Source organism: Perca fluviatilis, chromosome 7, assembly GCF_010015445.1.
Source record: "Perca fluviatilis chromosome 7, GENO_Pfluv_1.0, whole genome shotgun sequence".
In the NCBI taxonomy this organism is placed as follows: domain Eukaryota; kingdom Metazoa; phylum Chordata; class Actinopteri; order Perciformes; family Percidae; genus Perca; species Perca fluviatilis.
This window is the reverse complement of record NC_053118.1, coordinates 10,641,564-10,657,121: the sequence shown is the minus strand read 5'-3', so window position 1 is coordinate 10,657,121 and position 15,558 is coordinate 10,641,564. Positions and strand designations below refer to the sequence as shown.

Below are 15,558 nucleotides of genomic sequence, written 5' to 3'. Positions count from 1 at the left end.
CAGATGGGCAGAATGACTGGCAGAGAGCGTGACCACTGGTAACTGTACATCACCTCTGTTTGCCCCCTCCAGCTGACGTCCCACTCAGCGAGACTGCCTGCCACGGTGAAGCGAACCACTGAAACACCATAAAACCAACAGACTAAACAGCCATTCATCATTACTGTGCACACATGAGCCGCATCACACACAGCAGTCTGAACTGTCCCACTCGGTGACTCAATGCGCACATTAAAACTTCATCAAGTATTACCGATACAAAAAGGTCTGACCACTCAAACCTCAAACCGCCGTTTGTAATGTCCAGAAATAAGGCAATCATGGGTGAAAATGCTTCTTGTTGGTCACTTTTATTGAATTTGTGATGACTTGAGCAGAGTGCAAAAAAGCACTGTGCTCCTTGAGATACAAGTGTGGAAAAAAAAGGTAACAATGAGTAGGATGGATTCATCTTCAGCGTGTGGCTAAAATCCAGTTTCCTGACCTGCCCAGTTGGGTGTCTGCAAGAAAAGCGTAAAGAAAACGTGAAATTAGACCATTTGTGGATCACTGAGACTGATCAAAACAAAAATTTTGCTTGTTTGATTGTGGGAAATGTGAAAAAAAGTAACATACATGTGCAAGCAGTTAAGTGCTGACGTTTTGCTGTGGGTTGACAGGGACCCTAAGCAGCCGTCCCAGATGGTTGGCAGTTAAACGTTCTCTATATGTAAGTGATTTGTAGCCTTGAGGACAGCAGGATGTAAGGGTGCTCTGTGAGTTGTTTGCAGCCTCTTTTGTCTAATTACAAAAACTCCTTAATGAAGGGGGATTTGCTGTTTAACAGGGCAGGGTTATGGCAGCACTCCCGCTGCAGATATTCAAACAATAGGGAGGAGGGTACTTGAGCAGATCAAAAGATAGCCTCTTAAGTGCTGCACAGTTAACAAGTTAAACGATGTAACGTGCGTGTTGTAACTCCGTGGCCTCGGTGCGGTCAGGTGTCGGGCCAATCTATCTGGTTTGAGAGACGTGCATGTCTTTAAGGAGTGGGGAGTAGACCTGCACGATAAATCGTTCTAAAATCGCGACCTCGATTCACCTGTTATCGATTTCATTTTTAAATGACTAAAGGTTTTTTTTTTTTTCCTCCTTCAATTAATTTATTGAAAGCATTTGACATTGACATGTTTTAATTATGTAAAGACATTTTCAAGGAGTTAAGATGCAGCCTGTATCAGGGCCATATTTTTAGTTCAATGTGTTATAGGTCACTATTTTTGGTAGCCTACTGTACTTAAATGGCCAGTATGTACTTTATTACTTTATTTTCTTTATTCGTTGAAGCCTCTATGTCTACAGGCTTGTGGTGATGTGCGTATAGGTGCCAAAAAGAAATCTAGGTTTGGTACTGCCAATTTGTTTTGTTTTGTCATGGTTCAGGTGTGCAATAAACATTACACTTAGTGAGAAAAAAAGTGTGGCAGAGAATCGTGATATCAATTCTAAGTTAAAAAAAAAAAGAAAATCGTGATTCATATTTCCCCCCCGAATCGTGCAGGCCTAGCGGGGAGTTGCGTGAAGCAACAGCTCAGAGCTCCAGGTCAGAGTATGTGCGTGATTACTACATTCTGTGTAGTTGGAGTACTTTTAACAGTCTACATACCACTAAAACACACAAGGTCAACATCAAAAACACACTTAAATGGGATGAGTGGACTCTGAGCCAGACATCTGCAACAGGTCCTAAGTGCAGGGAACTCCAGGTTTTAAGTAATGTTCACCAAAAGCCAGTGTGAGGGTCCACCTTATTTACGTTGCTGAGCTGAGTCACAGAGCGCAGGCATCGTTTTATGGCTGTTTGGAATCTACCTTGTCATTAGGCCTTTGAAGAGCAAAGCGTTCGCTCTGTTAAACTTGCTCTTACTGGCTTTTTTCGTGTAAAGAGAGCTTTTGTTGATGGTTGTTCATCAACATTCTTTGGCCTTGTTCTTTTGAGCTGATCATTTGAGACACTTTGAACTGCCCTGAGTTCACATTGACCTCCTCGCAGCCTGATCAGTTAAGGGAGGGATGGTTGCCTTCAGCAACAAGCTGGGAGGGGAGGTTTGTGTGCATTTTGTCATTCTGCATGTACAGTATGTGCTCTACTCGCCTCATTCTTGGTGCTCTGGGCCTGCTTTTTCTCAATGTTCATGGCCAACATTTGGCTGCGGAACGAGAGGCTCTTGGTCTTCTCAATCACCTGCTGGTAAGGTGATATGGCGTTGTTCCCCATGACCACATGGCCCTAGAAATATGGACAAAAGTGGACAACAGATTCACAATCACAACCGATAAGCCAATCGCATTTGGTCTTGCAGACACACCATCCTACAAACACCAATCAGAGGCTGTATAGGTCCTATTCCCAACCACTGTAGGCCCATCTGGATAATTCTATGTCATTCTGGAGGACTGGGCTATGATTTGCTGATTACAGAGAACTGTTGTGATGTGTATGCCAAAGCATGCAGGTTCAACATGGAGCCTCACGAAGAGGACCTTACAAGGGTGAAATATTATGCTAACAATGTCCTTACAGTGTACCCTTCAATCCCAAAAATCAGGATATAAATAATGCCTCAAGTCAAACAGGAGGAGCATCTCAAAAGGGCTGTATGACCGTCACTACCACCTAGAGCTGGGCAATATGGAGAAAATCAGATATCCCCATATTCCTGACCAAATACCTCAATGTCGATATTGCGACGATATTGTAGGGTTAACAATTGGTGCTTTCACTAAATATTTTAACAATGACATTAAAATGTAAATGTAAAAAACATGAATAATCATCGGTAAGGTGGAAATAAAGAGTAAGTGGGCAAAAGCTAATAAAAGAACTGCGAGAACAGTCTGATAAGCTCAGATAATTACTCTACTGTAATGCAGCCTTTAAACCAGGAAAAGACAACACTCATATCATCTTACAATGTCCAAAATATAAGACGATATCTAATCCCATATATCAATATCGATATTATGTCAATATATTGCCCAGCCCTACTACCATTGCCAATTTGCAAAGGGCTGTTTAAAAACCTTTGGGTTGGTTAATTAGTTCAGCGCTGAGCCCACTGATTGAGGAAGAAGACAGAAGGTCTCACCAGTTTGGAGTCTATCTTTGCATCCAGCCGGGCGTTGCGGATGAGATTGACGATCCATCTCTCAGCATCCTCGGGCGTCATGTTCAGTTTGTCTGCCAGCATGCTGTTGAGGAAACACAGTGATATCAGGCTCTAACCCGGGTATGAGGCAACAGAAAGGGTAGAGAGGTCGGTCTCAGTGCTGGCCAGATTGTCCCGAAAAATGAAGAGAATACCCAATAGCACTCCTGACATGGGACTAATGTTACCACATGTGAAGACCTCATATAGTTAATGAATGACTAACCAAAATCACCGGTGCTTTACATTTGGGATGTACCAAATTAGCAAATCCAACCTGAAGTCTGCGCCGATCATGCATTAAAACCGTAGTTTACAGATTCCACTATATTGTTGTACTTTTTTAGCCATGCTAGAATCATGGCCCTATGGATATTGCCATCCAATGCTCATTCTACAGAAAATATCTCAACATCTACCAGATGGATTCGTGCAGTTACTTTGTACAGTCATACATGGTTCGCAGACAATGTGTCCCAATTACTTTGGAGATTCCTCAGCCTTTCCTCTAGTGCAATCATCCAATTTAAAATCTTAATTAGTCTTATGGTTTATGACCTGCAAAACTAAATCAGCCTCAGCTGTACTTTGTGTTTAGTGCTAATAGCAAATGTTATCACGCTAACACACTTAACTAAGTTAGTGAACATCATAAACTTTATACCTGCTAAATACCAGCATGTTAGCATTGTGATTCTGAGCGTTTTAGCATGCTGACATTAGCATTTAGATTAAAGTCAACTGCTGTGCCCAAGTTGAGGTTCACACAGCTGCTAATATATTCCAGTTCAAATGACAAATGTCTAAAAAAAATGCAGAAACAAAGTACTGCAGTTGTTACAGATCCCCTAGTAAGATAAGTCCTTTTCAAAACAGTGACTTCAATTAAACCGGGCTCCTGTCTGAAAGTGTTGATGCATGTATGAAATATGTAATTAATGGAATCAAATAACTCCGTCAACACTACACAACCTTATGATGGATGTTGAACATTAGGTGCCAAATGACTAGTCATTATTTTCATTTAACAGTATTAATAGATGGGCAACATATTGTGTTCAGGCAAAAAAAGGTGTACAAGATGAAACGCATCCCAAAAAAAACACTTCTAATGGGCCTCTACTAATGGCAGCTTGATTTACAGACTTGTATGAATAACTCAATTAGAAGTGCTGGGACTACCCCATGTTGTGAGCCTCTGCGGTTACTTATCCTTTTATTTTAGATTTTTTTGTACCTCTGTCCGGGACACACTTTCTCCCCACCTGGCTTGCTAAAGCTCGTCATGACACACTGGTCAAACGGGGACTGTCCCTCAAAATGAAAGCCAGGTTGGAGGCCGGCCTGCTCTTTGATACAGCTAGACGTGGATGTGTCACAGCAGAGGGAGGGGCGGTACGAGGGTGGCTGGGATTCTTTGATCCAAAGCTTTCCCCAGTGCAGCTGGCTTCCCTTGTGGCTTTCAAAATAACTAGACCCCCTCGATACCCCCATATAGACCCCCCATCCCCCCCCGCCCCCTACGTTTCCTGCCCCCTTCCTCTTTTCTAACCCCCACCACTCTCCACGCCTACCGCATTTCATATAAGGGCCCCAATAAATATACTCACCGCTCCGTGCACTGCCCACAATTACTACAGCAACCCTAACTCATCTCAAAAGCAAGACACAGGGCCCTCTCGCTAACCTTACTAACACACATACTTAATGAAATACTGTAGGTTCAAATTTGCCATTGTGTATAGCCTGTGTGTGTTTGTACAAAATAATAGGGGTGAAAAGGTCTATATAAAAACAATTTACCCTACTAATTATCACTTCCTGGTCCATTCATCACATTTTGTGGGACTCCTTCAGTGAGTAAGCTAGAATTTGCCCAGACAACACGTCTCACGCCATGTTTCTGCAAACACACCCGCATTACTTATTTTAACTCTTGTTGCTCTTAGAGTCTGACTTATTTAAGACATTCTTTTGGTGGAAAGTAATCTTTGGGATTTGTGATAATGTCTGCCTCACCTCAAGGCTAAAAAATAAATAAGACTACCCTTTCGAACCCCTGAATGGTGGCAAAACCACATAAAAGAAGGGAAATGAAATGATGTCAGTGTCTGGATGGAGCATCAGAAGCATTAACAACAAATAAAAGCATTGCCTCAGCATAATGAGCAAAATAGGGTTTCCAAGTGACAGTGCAATACCTCTCGCCACTTTCACCGCAGTGAAGTGATGGAGGAGGTGGAGGATAACAAGATAGAAAAGCACCAGTTCTGAGATGATTCATGTGTACCTCAGCCGGCCAGAGGAGGGGGAAAAGGGATCCAGAGAGAGACTGACCAACCTGTCACTCACACCAACAAACGGCTAACATAGCATAGCTCTGCTGGACAGCTGATTACACTTCAGGTCATCAAAACCTGGAGAAAATGATGCTTGACAACGAAATTGCTCCTATTACTGGGAACCTAACTGGTTTGAAAAAAAGTATCAGCTGTCTAATGACGCAAGTCAAGGTTGTGATGGAGAACACATGTCGGTGGTCACAGGATTTTAGTCCACAGAACTAAATCTTGCTAATGTAGAGTAAACGATTGATGAATAGTTGTAGCTCATATTGATAGCTTACTCAATACAAGATTTTGATACGAGTTGGTAGATACAGTAAGTGAAGGTATATAAGTGAAGGTATTGACTATTGTTTTTGTAGTTTCACGCTGTTATATACACACACACATTGTCATATACACACCTATACACACACACACACAACAGTGTGAAACTACAAAAACAATAGTCAATACCTTCACTTATTAACCTAACAAGTAATCTCTGGCAAATGTGAATGAAATTTGTTATTGGTTCCCATTTTACCCGTGTGATTAAGTGATTGCTGCGCAGGGGTACTGGGTGTTTTTTTTGGCAATTCAGTAAAGTGGGGACACATGTCAGTCAAGTCCAGGTCAGATATGATGATCGAAACAAACATGATCTGGTTTCCTAACCGGGGAGTTAAGCTAACCCCTAACCCCTCCAAACGTGATCTGTGCAGAATAACACAGGAACACAGAGTGCCCCAAAAGGCCCAGGGCCTTGGCCTGTACCAGCCAAAGTCCTCTAATCTAATTTATAAAAGAAAGTCTGGCAATGTTTTCCTCCCCGGAAAGGACATTTGTATATCAGAGGAGGGTTACTTTATCTCATTGTCTCTCTGAGAGGTGTACAGCAGCTACCCCTACTTAAACCTTAGGGTGAAAGTAAGAAATGAGGGGAAGAAAAGAGAGGAAAGGAGGGAGATGTGAGAGGCTGCAGGGACAGACTTAAACAACCTACACTATTGACATCCTTTGGCCCTTAAGCCAAGCAGACTGCCTCCATCACTGGTTTTATTTTACACAACCATGATCCTATTCCTTGGGGGAGAGGGGATCACTTTCATTTCGACCCCTTACTCACTCTGGCTCCTGAGCTTTCGACTTCAGGCTAGGGGACTCCTTTGGGTCTCAATACCAACCTCACACTTGAAGAGAGGGGTCAGACACTGAGGTCTAACTCCGTTAGAGAAGAGAGGAAGGTCCTTCTCAAAAGTAGCCCCCTTCTTAACACGGCTGGCCTAAAATGAATGCATTGTTAAACACTAACATATGACAGTGTTTGGGAGACTCCAAGCCATTTGGAGCAAGCTCGCTTTCGGCTTGGAGTAAAATTGATTTTTCAGGGAAACCGAAATGATCGTGTGGTCTTTCTAATGACTCAATTGTGAGGTGGAAAGATCTTCAGTGTTTCATCCAAATACACAAGACACTGCTTCCAACTACCAGTGAGCTGTTGTGTACAAATACAATCTAGTGATGAGGGAGGGGGGTTGGAACTGCCCAAATGATCATGTGTCTGAAGCATTTACTCAAAATGTCAAAGGACAAGTGTGCATTTGAGGTCAAAGTCGGGTCTCGCCACTGAAACTATCATGGAAGGACCAAGGAAATAAACGCTGTACATCAAACAAGGAAAACAAAGCTAAATTGGAAACACACACACACACACACACACACACACACACACACACACACACACACACACACACACACACACACACACACACACACACACACACACACACACACACACACAGAAAAGTCTAGACAAAAAGGATGTGTGTGTATGCAATTACGAGTGCAGGCTGAATCACATTTTCACTGCCTATAGTACATTTTACATAAGCCTTTATTGCATTAAATAACTCAATTACGCCAACTTCTGGTCTACTTTTGTCTCCCAAGCTGTGGGCAAAAGGCGAGCTAAATATCTGTGAAACCATCATGGCCAAAAGCTGTAAAAATGTCCTCATTAAAAAACAGCCATCAAATTCATTTGACTCCACGCTTGGGTGCAGAGGGCTTCTGGGTAGAGGACTAATGACTTGGAATTTGGGTGTCTTTCAAAAATAGATATGTTCTGTCCAACGTCATAACGCCACCAAAAATAAACAGAGAAATCCCTACATTTGCCCAATATGTGTTCCTGCTTTAGAAAACTCAACAAACAAGAGCACAAGACAGACAAAAAAAAAAAAAGGTGGAAAAGTAGAAAAATCACCGTTCGACTTCCTCTTTCAGTGTTACCACTAACCTTTGTGGTCCTTAACAAGTAAATGGATCCAATTGCAGTAAGTCTGCCAAAAAGAACCAGGACTCCTAATCAATTCCAGACAATCTGCAACTGGAGATTTCGACAGGGCCTGATCATGTTCCACGGTTCAACCTTGACTACAGACCTCCACGGCTCTATATAACAGTCAATGTAATCATTTTCGTGTCAACAGAAGTAATTCATTCCCTCTTTCCACTGAGCATCATATGTTTGTGGACCATATTGGAAATGCAGACCTTCCTTCGAATCTCCAGCATTCACAATACGCCTGAGGGTCAGCATACTATGAATATAGCCTGCTGAAACCAGTGCCAAACTTGCACTGGAAATAAGTGAGGATACACAAAAGAACAACATACCCATTACCTAATATCAGAGATTAGATGCAGCAACAAGCACAGATCCACTCCTACAAGAATGGGGATTAATGGCTGAGAAGGGTGGATGCTCTGTATTTATCTTTGTCACTCTCTAAAACTGATGTAAAGAGGCAGCCAAATCCTATAATCTCTCTTAATTGCAGGCAATTACTATAATCTTTTTTTCTCTCTCTCCGCAAAATGCACACTATAATAAGCATCGAGTAAATTTCCTGGTTTTGGGGAGGCATCCAAGGTCAATTTTATTTTAACGTATCTAAACTGGATTTTGAACTACAAAACCCTTTGGCCTCCATTCCCCCATAGAAAAGGAGCTGAAAGATTTCTGCCTGTTACAGCGTCTTAACCTTGACCTCTCCCTGGGAGAAAACGGTCTACGAACTGGCCTCGGACAGGTGGTCTTAAAAGTTTAGCAAGCAGAGCAACCTGCGGAGACCTGGAAGCAGTTAAACCTCACGATACTTAATCCTCAAGATGTGTGGGGGTCAGCATTTCTGTGTTTGGACGGGGCAATAAACACTTATCTGTGAGGAAAATTCCACTAATCACAAAGCCTGTGTTCTTACTTCCTGTTTACCGAGTGCCTACGACGTCTAGTGATAGCAAACAGGACTTCCTGTTAGTCTTATGGGAGGTTTGTCTGAACCCCGCTGTGCAACGTGGTCAAAATCTGTGGAGAGTCTCCTATGACCATCACCAAAAATCACAAGTTCGACTTGCAAAACTTAGTATCACTTAGTTTGGATTGTATTGCATGACTGACCTGATGCTAATGCACTGGTGAATTCTGCAGAAGGTCTCAAAGATGAAGAGGCGGGCATTCTCGATGAAGTCCTCCAGGCAAGCAACCAGGAAGAAGTCATTCACAAGAACCTAAGGGACAGAATAAAGTGTTACACAAGAGCAGTGGAAATACCATACAAAGGGTTATTTATGTCTGTTCAGAGGTCTACATCAAAGTTGCTCTTCCGACAGTTTAAGGTTTGAGTGGGGCAAAACCGTTCAATACATAAGTCAGAGCTTTTCTTAGACTCATCATGACAATCTAGCTGGGACCTTCAGATTGAACAGCAATGGAGAGTCAGGAGTGTAGCATTACACGTTTCAATTGGTCTGCTGCTAGGAATCCATGTCTTATTCAATTAAGGACAAAATCTATTCATTAAACCCATAATCCAATTCATTTTTGATAAACGGTCAAAGTAAACAGGGGAAGGACCATACTGGCTACATTCAAGTTATGAAAAGGTTGGTTTTAAATAATAGGAAAGTTCCCTGTATTAGGTAGTAATCTAAAGGCCCTGCAAGACGCTTGAAATCAACCACAGACAATCAAACTCTACCATCACCACATGAGACAATATAGTAAGAGCCGAGCCAACCCCAAAGATATCCACATGGTCTGTGACTTATCACCAGTCATGTGGTCTGGTGGTTCAGTGTCAACTCCACTGTTCAGGATCGCCAAATTTCACGGCTACGCTTAAACAACTGTAGCACCACCAGTCCAAATAAACTTACAGATGAGAGCAAGTTTTTTCAGCCGTCCATACACTGCATCACCGGTGGCTTGTTATAGTAAGAAATACAGCCTTGCTTGGACTCTTTGACAAGTCTGCATATGGCCAATTCATCTACTGTAAATGTTCATGACCCAGCTATGGCCCCAGAGGTACCACTGTGTGAAATGCTCCCATTTCTCAGTGCTTGCTGCATTCCAACTCTCCACTGAGCGCTATTTCACATCACAGACCTCCATCTTCAAAAGTTCTCAAAGAATTACCAGCTCCTTGTGTCTGCTTTGGCTTAGAAAGCTGCTATCTGCCCAGAGTTTTGCTTGAATAATTCCCAACTACATGGCGCTATCAGGCAACGCACATTTCAGCTATGACAACGCTTATCTAAGGCTGATAAACTTTGAACAGTTAAGTGCCCTAATTACTGTCATCTGGGATTCAGACAACAAAGCTTCAACAAATTGTGAAAGGGGCTTGAAGAGCCCTATTATGCACAATCTGAAGGCTTGAATATAGGTAGGCATATACTTTTCATTCTTTGACATGCAAGCATCTAACATCTGACAGCGATTCCAGATTTTGGTGGAGTGGGAAAGAAAGAAAAAAAAAACCTGTACAGCCTGAACAGGACAATTTAAACCAAGCTAACCCATTTGAAAGCGCTTGGCTCAAACTATTATACAGGGCACAGTGAACCGAAGACAGGAGAGCTGAAAACAATACCCATATCTTGCTATTACAGCAATCAGTTAATATATGGTGCCACTCTTCTCAATGGCTCAAAATTGATGCATTACAAATGCTCATCAAGACGAGAGCCCATCCCAATGGGGTATCCGTTTACCTCAATCACTCCACAGTCTGTGAAACATCCCTTTACATCGGAAATAAGGCGCTTTTTAAAGGCTTGTGTGTGAATTTCTGCAGGGGAAAAAAACTGCATTACCGACTTCAAACAAGACCATTTGGGGGAAAAATGTTTGCAGACCATAACAGGTAATGCATTAAAGGTGCTGTTAAAATTTTTTGGAACCACCCACCTCGCTAGACCTGCTTGGGAACTGAATGAGGTCAATAGAGGGCTTTTGTGCCTACTGGACATGCTCCGATAAGACTGACAGGTAGGCCAGTGTTAAACGCACCTGGAATAACTTGGGCTCTGACCTGAGAGGCAGTTGGATTTTGAGCATGCGTTTCAACCACAGTAGAGTCTCTGTAAACAGCACCCCATGAGGCGAGGTCAAGACCAACCCAGAGAGTTCCTAAAAAGTGTGAGCACGTGTTTAACAAGGTTGGTGATCGAGCGTGTGTCATGTCTGAGCTGACATAGGATACATCTCTAATATTGTTGATAGTAAAAGTCATCATTTGGCGATGCCCCTGGAGGCCTTTGCATGGGAAATATCAAATTTGCTCTTGAAACATACATGCTTTGGATTTTTTCGGACCATGAACAAGGTATAACTAAGTAAAAACAAATCTGCCCAACGGAGTTTGGTTATAACTTCCTTATTTGCAAAATAGTGATTTGGGAAGCTTAAGATTCTTTGTATTAGCTAAAAAATTTAAACGAAACAGAACCGGCAGTAAATTGCTGACATGATTTATAAACATTTACTCCTGGGAAGGAGCCATTTGATCAGGCCAGATGTTTTTCATTTTGAAAGTTTATCGTCAAAAGCAAAAGATGGAAAAAGGGGCCAAATAACCCAGAGTTTTGCCTTTTATTCCTCTGCAGGTCCAAATGATCATGTCCGTTGGGAAAACCAAATTACAGAGTGTACCTAAAAGAATGAACTAAGCGATCAAGTTACGCAAAACATGCATATAGAACACCACCAGTTAGGGTACCTGAATGGGTCCCCAGAATCTGACCAGCCCCTCTAACACGGTCTGCTGGACTTATGCCACCAATGCAACACATCATTTATCATTATGTTGCATAGACGTTCCTGTTAGTGTCCCGCTGTATCTAACTGAATGGAAATGTAACACTTGCATTGCAATATCTCAAAATGCTGCACAGCAAACCATGGTGGCAGCATTTCATAAGCCTAAGATATACACAAAAAAGGAATAAGGAATTCCTTAAAGATGAAACAAGACTTAAAATTGTTGTACTGGCATCTAGGGCTGGGCATCGTTCAAAATCTTTCGATCCGGTGCCAATGTCGATACCTCAGTTTCGATGCCGGTTCCTAACGATACTTTTTTCGATACCATATGTTTTAAAATCCATTTCAACATCAACAAAAATACATTCAACACAAAGCTTTTATTTTCCACCTTCATTGTGAATCAAAACAGTTATCAAAATAAAAAAAATCTGGTAAAACTGCTCACTCAGAGTAACATTATTAAAGTGCCTTGCCTTGCAAGCTCAGCCCGTCAGTCATTCATCAGGGCAGAGAAACCACCGTTGTGCCTGCTTGTCTAAGAGGAAGTGTAACGTCAACAGCACAGCGACCGCTTTCGGCTCGCCATTAATATCAAACGCTGTCTGCGTGAAGTTTTGAAAAACTGTAACCACACTAGAAACCACTTTATCACATCGCCGTGACTCTCTGTGACTTCAACAAAACTGCAGACAGTTTACTCCGTCCGCACCTCTCTGCTTGTGTGTGTGTGTGTGTGTGTGTGTGTGTGTGTGTGTGTGTGTGTGTGTGTGTGTGTGTGTGTGTGTGTGTGTGTGTGTGTGTCGGAGCACCGCTCTGTGTCAATATGCAGAGAGGACAGATAAGCTTGCAGTTATACGCCCTGACGCTTTTGGAACCGACATTTTTTCCGGTGCCATAAAAGTATCGACGTCCGGTACCCAGCCCTACTGGCATCCCGGCCCACACATTTAACCCTTGTGTGGTGTTCATATTTTTGTTACACAGCCAATGTTCCCAGATCTGGTGGACCCACCACATTATTAGGCTTTTAAATCAATACAGCCATAACACTTTATGTAAAAATACTTAACAGATGTTTACTTTAGCTCAATTACCAATGATATACACATCATTTATGGTTAGGGTTAGGGTTATTTGCCATTTACCCCTGTGAGATCACATTTATGATCATGTGATCATCTACGTTTTTTGTGAGAAAACACGTAAATTCAATTATAAAAAAATAAAAACAAGATTCTTGATCATTATTGGTGCTTATTTCTTAGAACTTAATCGGAACAGGTGAAAGTGCGTGAAATGTAAAAATGTAACTGTGTGGGAATAGCAGGTGCAGAAAGACAACATAGTTATAGTAATAGTTATATGTAGGGTGTACCGAGTGCAGTCATTGATAATAAGTTATTTTTTATGTTCTTCACAGAAAATGAGCCAAGGCCAATGAGTTTGAATTAGAAGAAATAATAAAATAGCATAATTTTTCTTTTAGCAAACATTGAAAACGGGTCCGACAGACCCGAACAACACACAAGGGTTAAATGAAGTTGACCTTCTAAATAATTTCAACGGCTGGTCATTTTTTGAAGTTGCAGTTTGTGAACTGCGTTATATTTTAAGGTGTTGTAATATTTTTGCTCCTTCATTTACAGTAATGTACACAAGGTTATTAGGTACACCTAGCTGGAACTAATGTGGTCTAATACACGAGTCCTGGCATAAATCCTACCTTGTGAAGGATATGACGTTCAGCTTCTGCTGAAGGTGTTCATTCAACTTTAAGGTTGTAGTTTGTGGTGATGTTGAATTGTATTTGTACATTACACTGGGACATCCATGAAATAAACTCTTTACAATGATTGTCCGTATGCATTCACCCATGTACTGTAAAGGCTTCTCAAGCTAATTATTACAAAGTAGCTTGTGGATGCTCTCTGACTGAAGTTCTACGGAGAACGTGAAGTACATCAGCACTGTTTTTCAGAACAGATTGGACACACAGACACAAGAATTTTGAAGTAGAGATATGCAAAATTATCAAATAATAGGTTAAATAAAACAGGTTTGTCATACTTTTTGTTCCCACTGAGCTGTAAATATCACCTCATTTGAGGTCACTTTAAATCTTCAAATCACACTGATGTGTTCAGCTTAGAAGTCAACATACGAGGACTTTTATAGTATACGACTCATATCTCACATCAAGGGATACAGTTACATTTAGCCATTACAAACCAAAATTGAAATAAATGCTCCAAATGGCAGTGCTATGACAGAGCTCCCACTTTAAACGAGTGTCTGCACGCCTCTGCGGAGACTTTTGCTTATAAAGCTTTTACTGTTAACTACTAGCCTGATAGGTCAATTACAGGCCATAGTAAAATCTGACTGAAGCCTGAGTCACACAGTGTCCAAGAGGACCTCTATATCGGACAGTACAAGGCACAGACTATCACTATTCTGTCTGATCTGGACCCACGCAGAAGTGCAGCAAATAGAACCGCTGTGTGATCAGACAGAAGGTCAGACAGAGATCATGTGATTACTAACCATGTTTACTACGATACTCTGTGTGAAAGTTCAGGAGTCTGACTTGCAAATCTGAGGTCCTCAGAAGACCTCTGGTTTTCTCATCGAGAGGCACAATAAACCAAGACCAACTGGGTCTCATGGTTTGGGAACAAAAGGTTGGAATGAACGTTGGTCACGTTAATGAAGTGGTTACTCACCGACTCACACTCCCGGAGTTTCTTCTGAGCACTGTCAAAGTCAAAGTTCACGTACAGGCACTCCACAAACTCTGTAATTGGATCTTTGTAGGTGTAAGATTCCTGAAAAAATGTGAACATAATAGATTAATTATGTCCAAACACATCTATATGATTTTAAATCAAAGCTGATATAGCTTACATTTTTTAATGAAGTCAATGTTTGCGGTTAAGATAAATATAATCAAGCAAACATATAATTGGACATAAGCATCATGAAATGTACACGCAAGTCATGTTTTTATTTTTCAATCAAATAGAAATCCCCTAATATCATATATACATGCAGAAAGAAATAACTCATAAATCCTAGTTTGGTTCAAGACAGTGACAATAATGACTATGTAGTCAAAATAACCACCTGCTGGGCACAATAGTTAAATTACATGTATTATTATTAAAAAGGTCCCATGGCATGAAAATTTCACTTTGAGGTTTTTTAACATTAATACACGTTCCCCCAGCCTGCCTATGGTCCCCCAGTGGCTAGAAATGGTGATAGGTGTAAACCGAGCCCTGGGTATCCTGCTCTGCCTTTGAGAAAATGAAAGCTCAGATGAGCCGTTCTGGAATCTGCTCCTTATGAGGTCATAAGGAGCAAGGTTACCTCCTCTTTCTCTGCTTTGCCCGCCCAGAGAATTTGGCCCACCCATGAAAGAGAGACATCATGGCTTTCAAACGAGCAAAGTGGCAGTTGGTCAAGGCCACACCCCCACCCTCCACCTTGCCCCCCCTCTCTCCTCCTCAAAAGCTACAGACACAGAAATGGCACATCCTAAGGAAAGTTCATTGTGGCTCTGGCTCTAGTGGCTGTAATTCTGTACCAAGGCTGAATTTCAGGAAAGAGACTTCAGATACAGTATTAGGGGACCACTAAGGCCTATATAAAAGAGACTTCAGATACAGTATTAGGGGACCACTAAGGTCTATATAAAAGAGACTTCAGATACTGTATTAGGGGACCACTAAGGTCTATATAAAAGAGACTTCAGATACAGTATTAGGGGACCACTAAGGTCTATATAAAAGAGACTTCAGATACAGTATTAGGGGACCACTAAGGCCTATATAAAAGAGACTTCAGATACTGTATTAGGGGACCACTAAGGTCTATATAAAAGCATCCAAAAAGCACCATGTCATGGGACATTTAAATTAATTTAAAT

General features: G+C 41.6%; 1 protein-coding gene across 1 annotated transcript in view; it reads right to left on the bottom strand.

The window, feature by feature from the left end:
- Nucleotides 1–325: 325 nt before the first annotated feature.
- Nucleotides 326–15,558, bottom strand: part of eif3ea (eukaryotic translation initiation factor 3, subunit E, a) — a 35,605-nt gene continuing 20,372 nt past the window's right edge. Inside the window, exons 9-13 of the mRNA XM_039805508.1 lie at nt 14,354–14,455; nt 8,979–9,088; nt 3,129–3,231; nt 2,135–2,269; nt 326–500 (exon numbers count right to left, since the gene is read on the bottom strand). Coding sequence (XP_039661442.1) covers nt 465–500; nt 2,135–2,269; nt 3,129–3,231; nt 8,979–9,088; nt 14,354–14,455 — 486 coding nt within the window. The 3' untranslated portion in view covers nt 326–464. The remainder of the gene's footprint in view (nt 501–2,134; nt 2,270–3,128; nt 3,232–8,978; nt 9,089–14,353; nt 14,456–15,558) is intronic.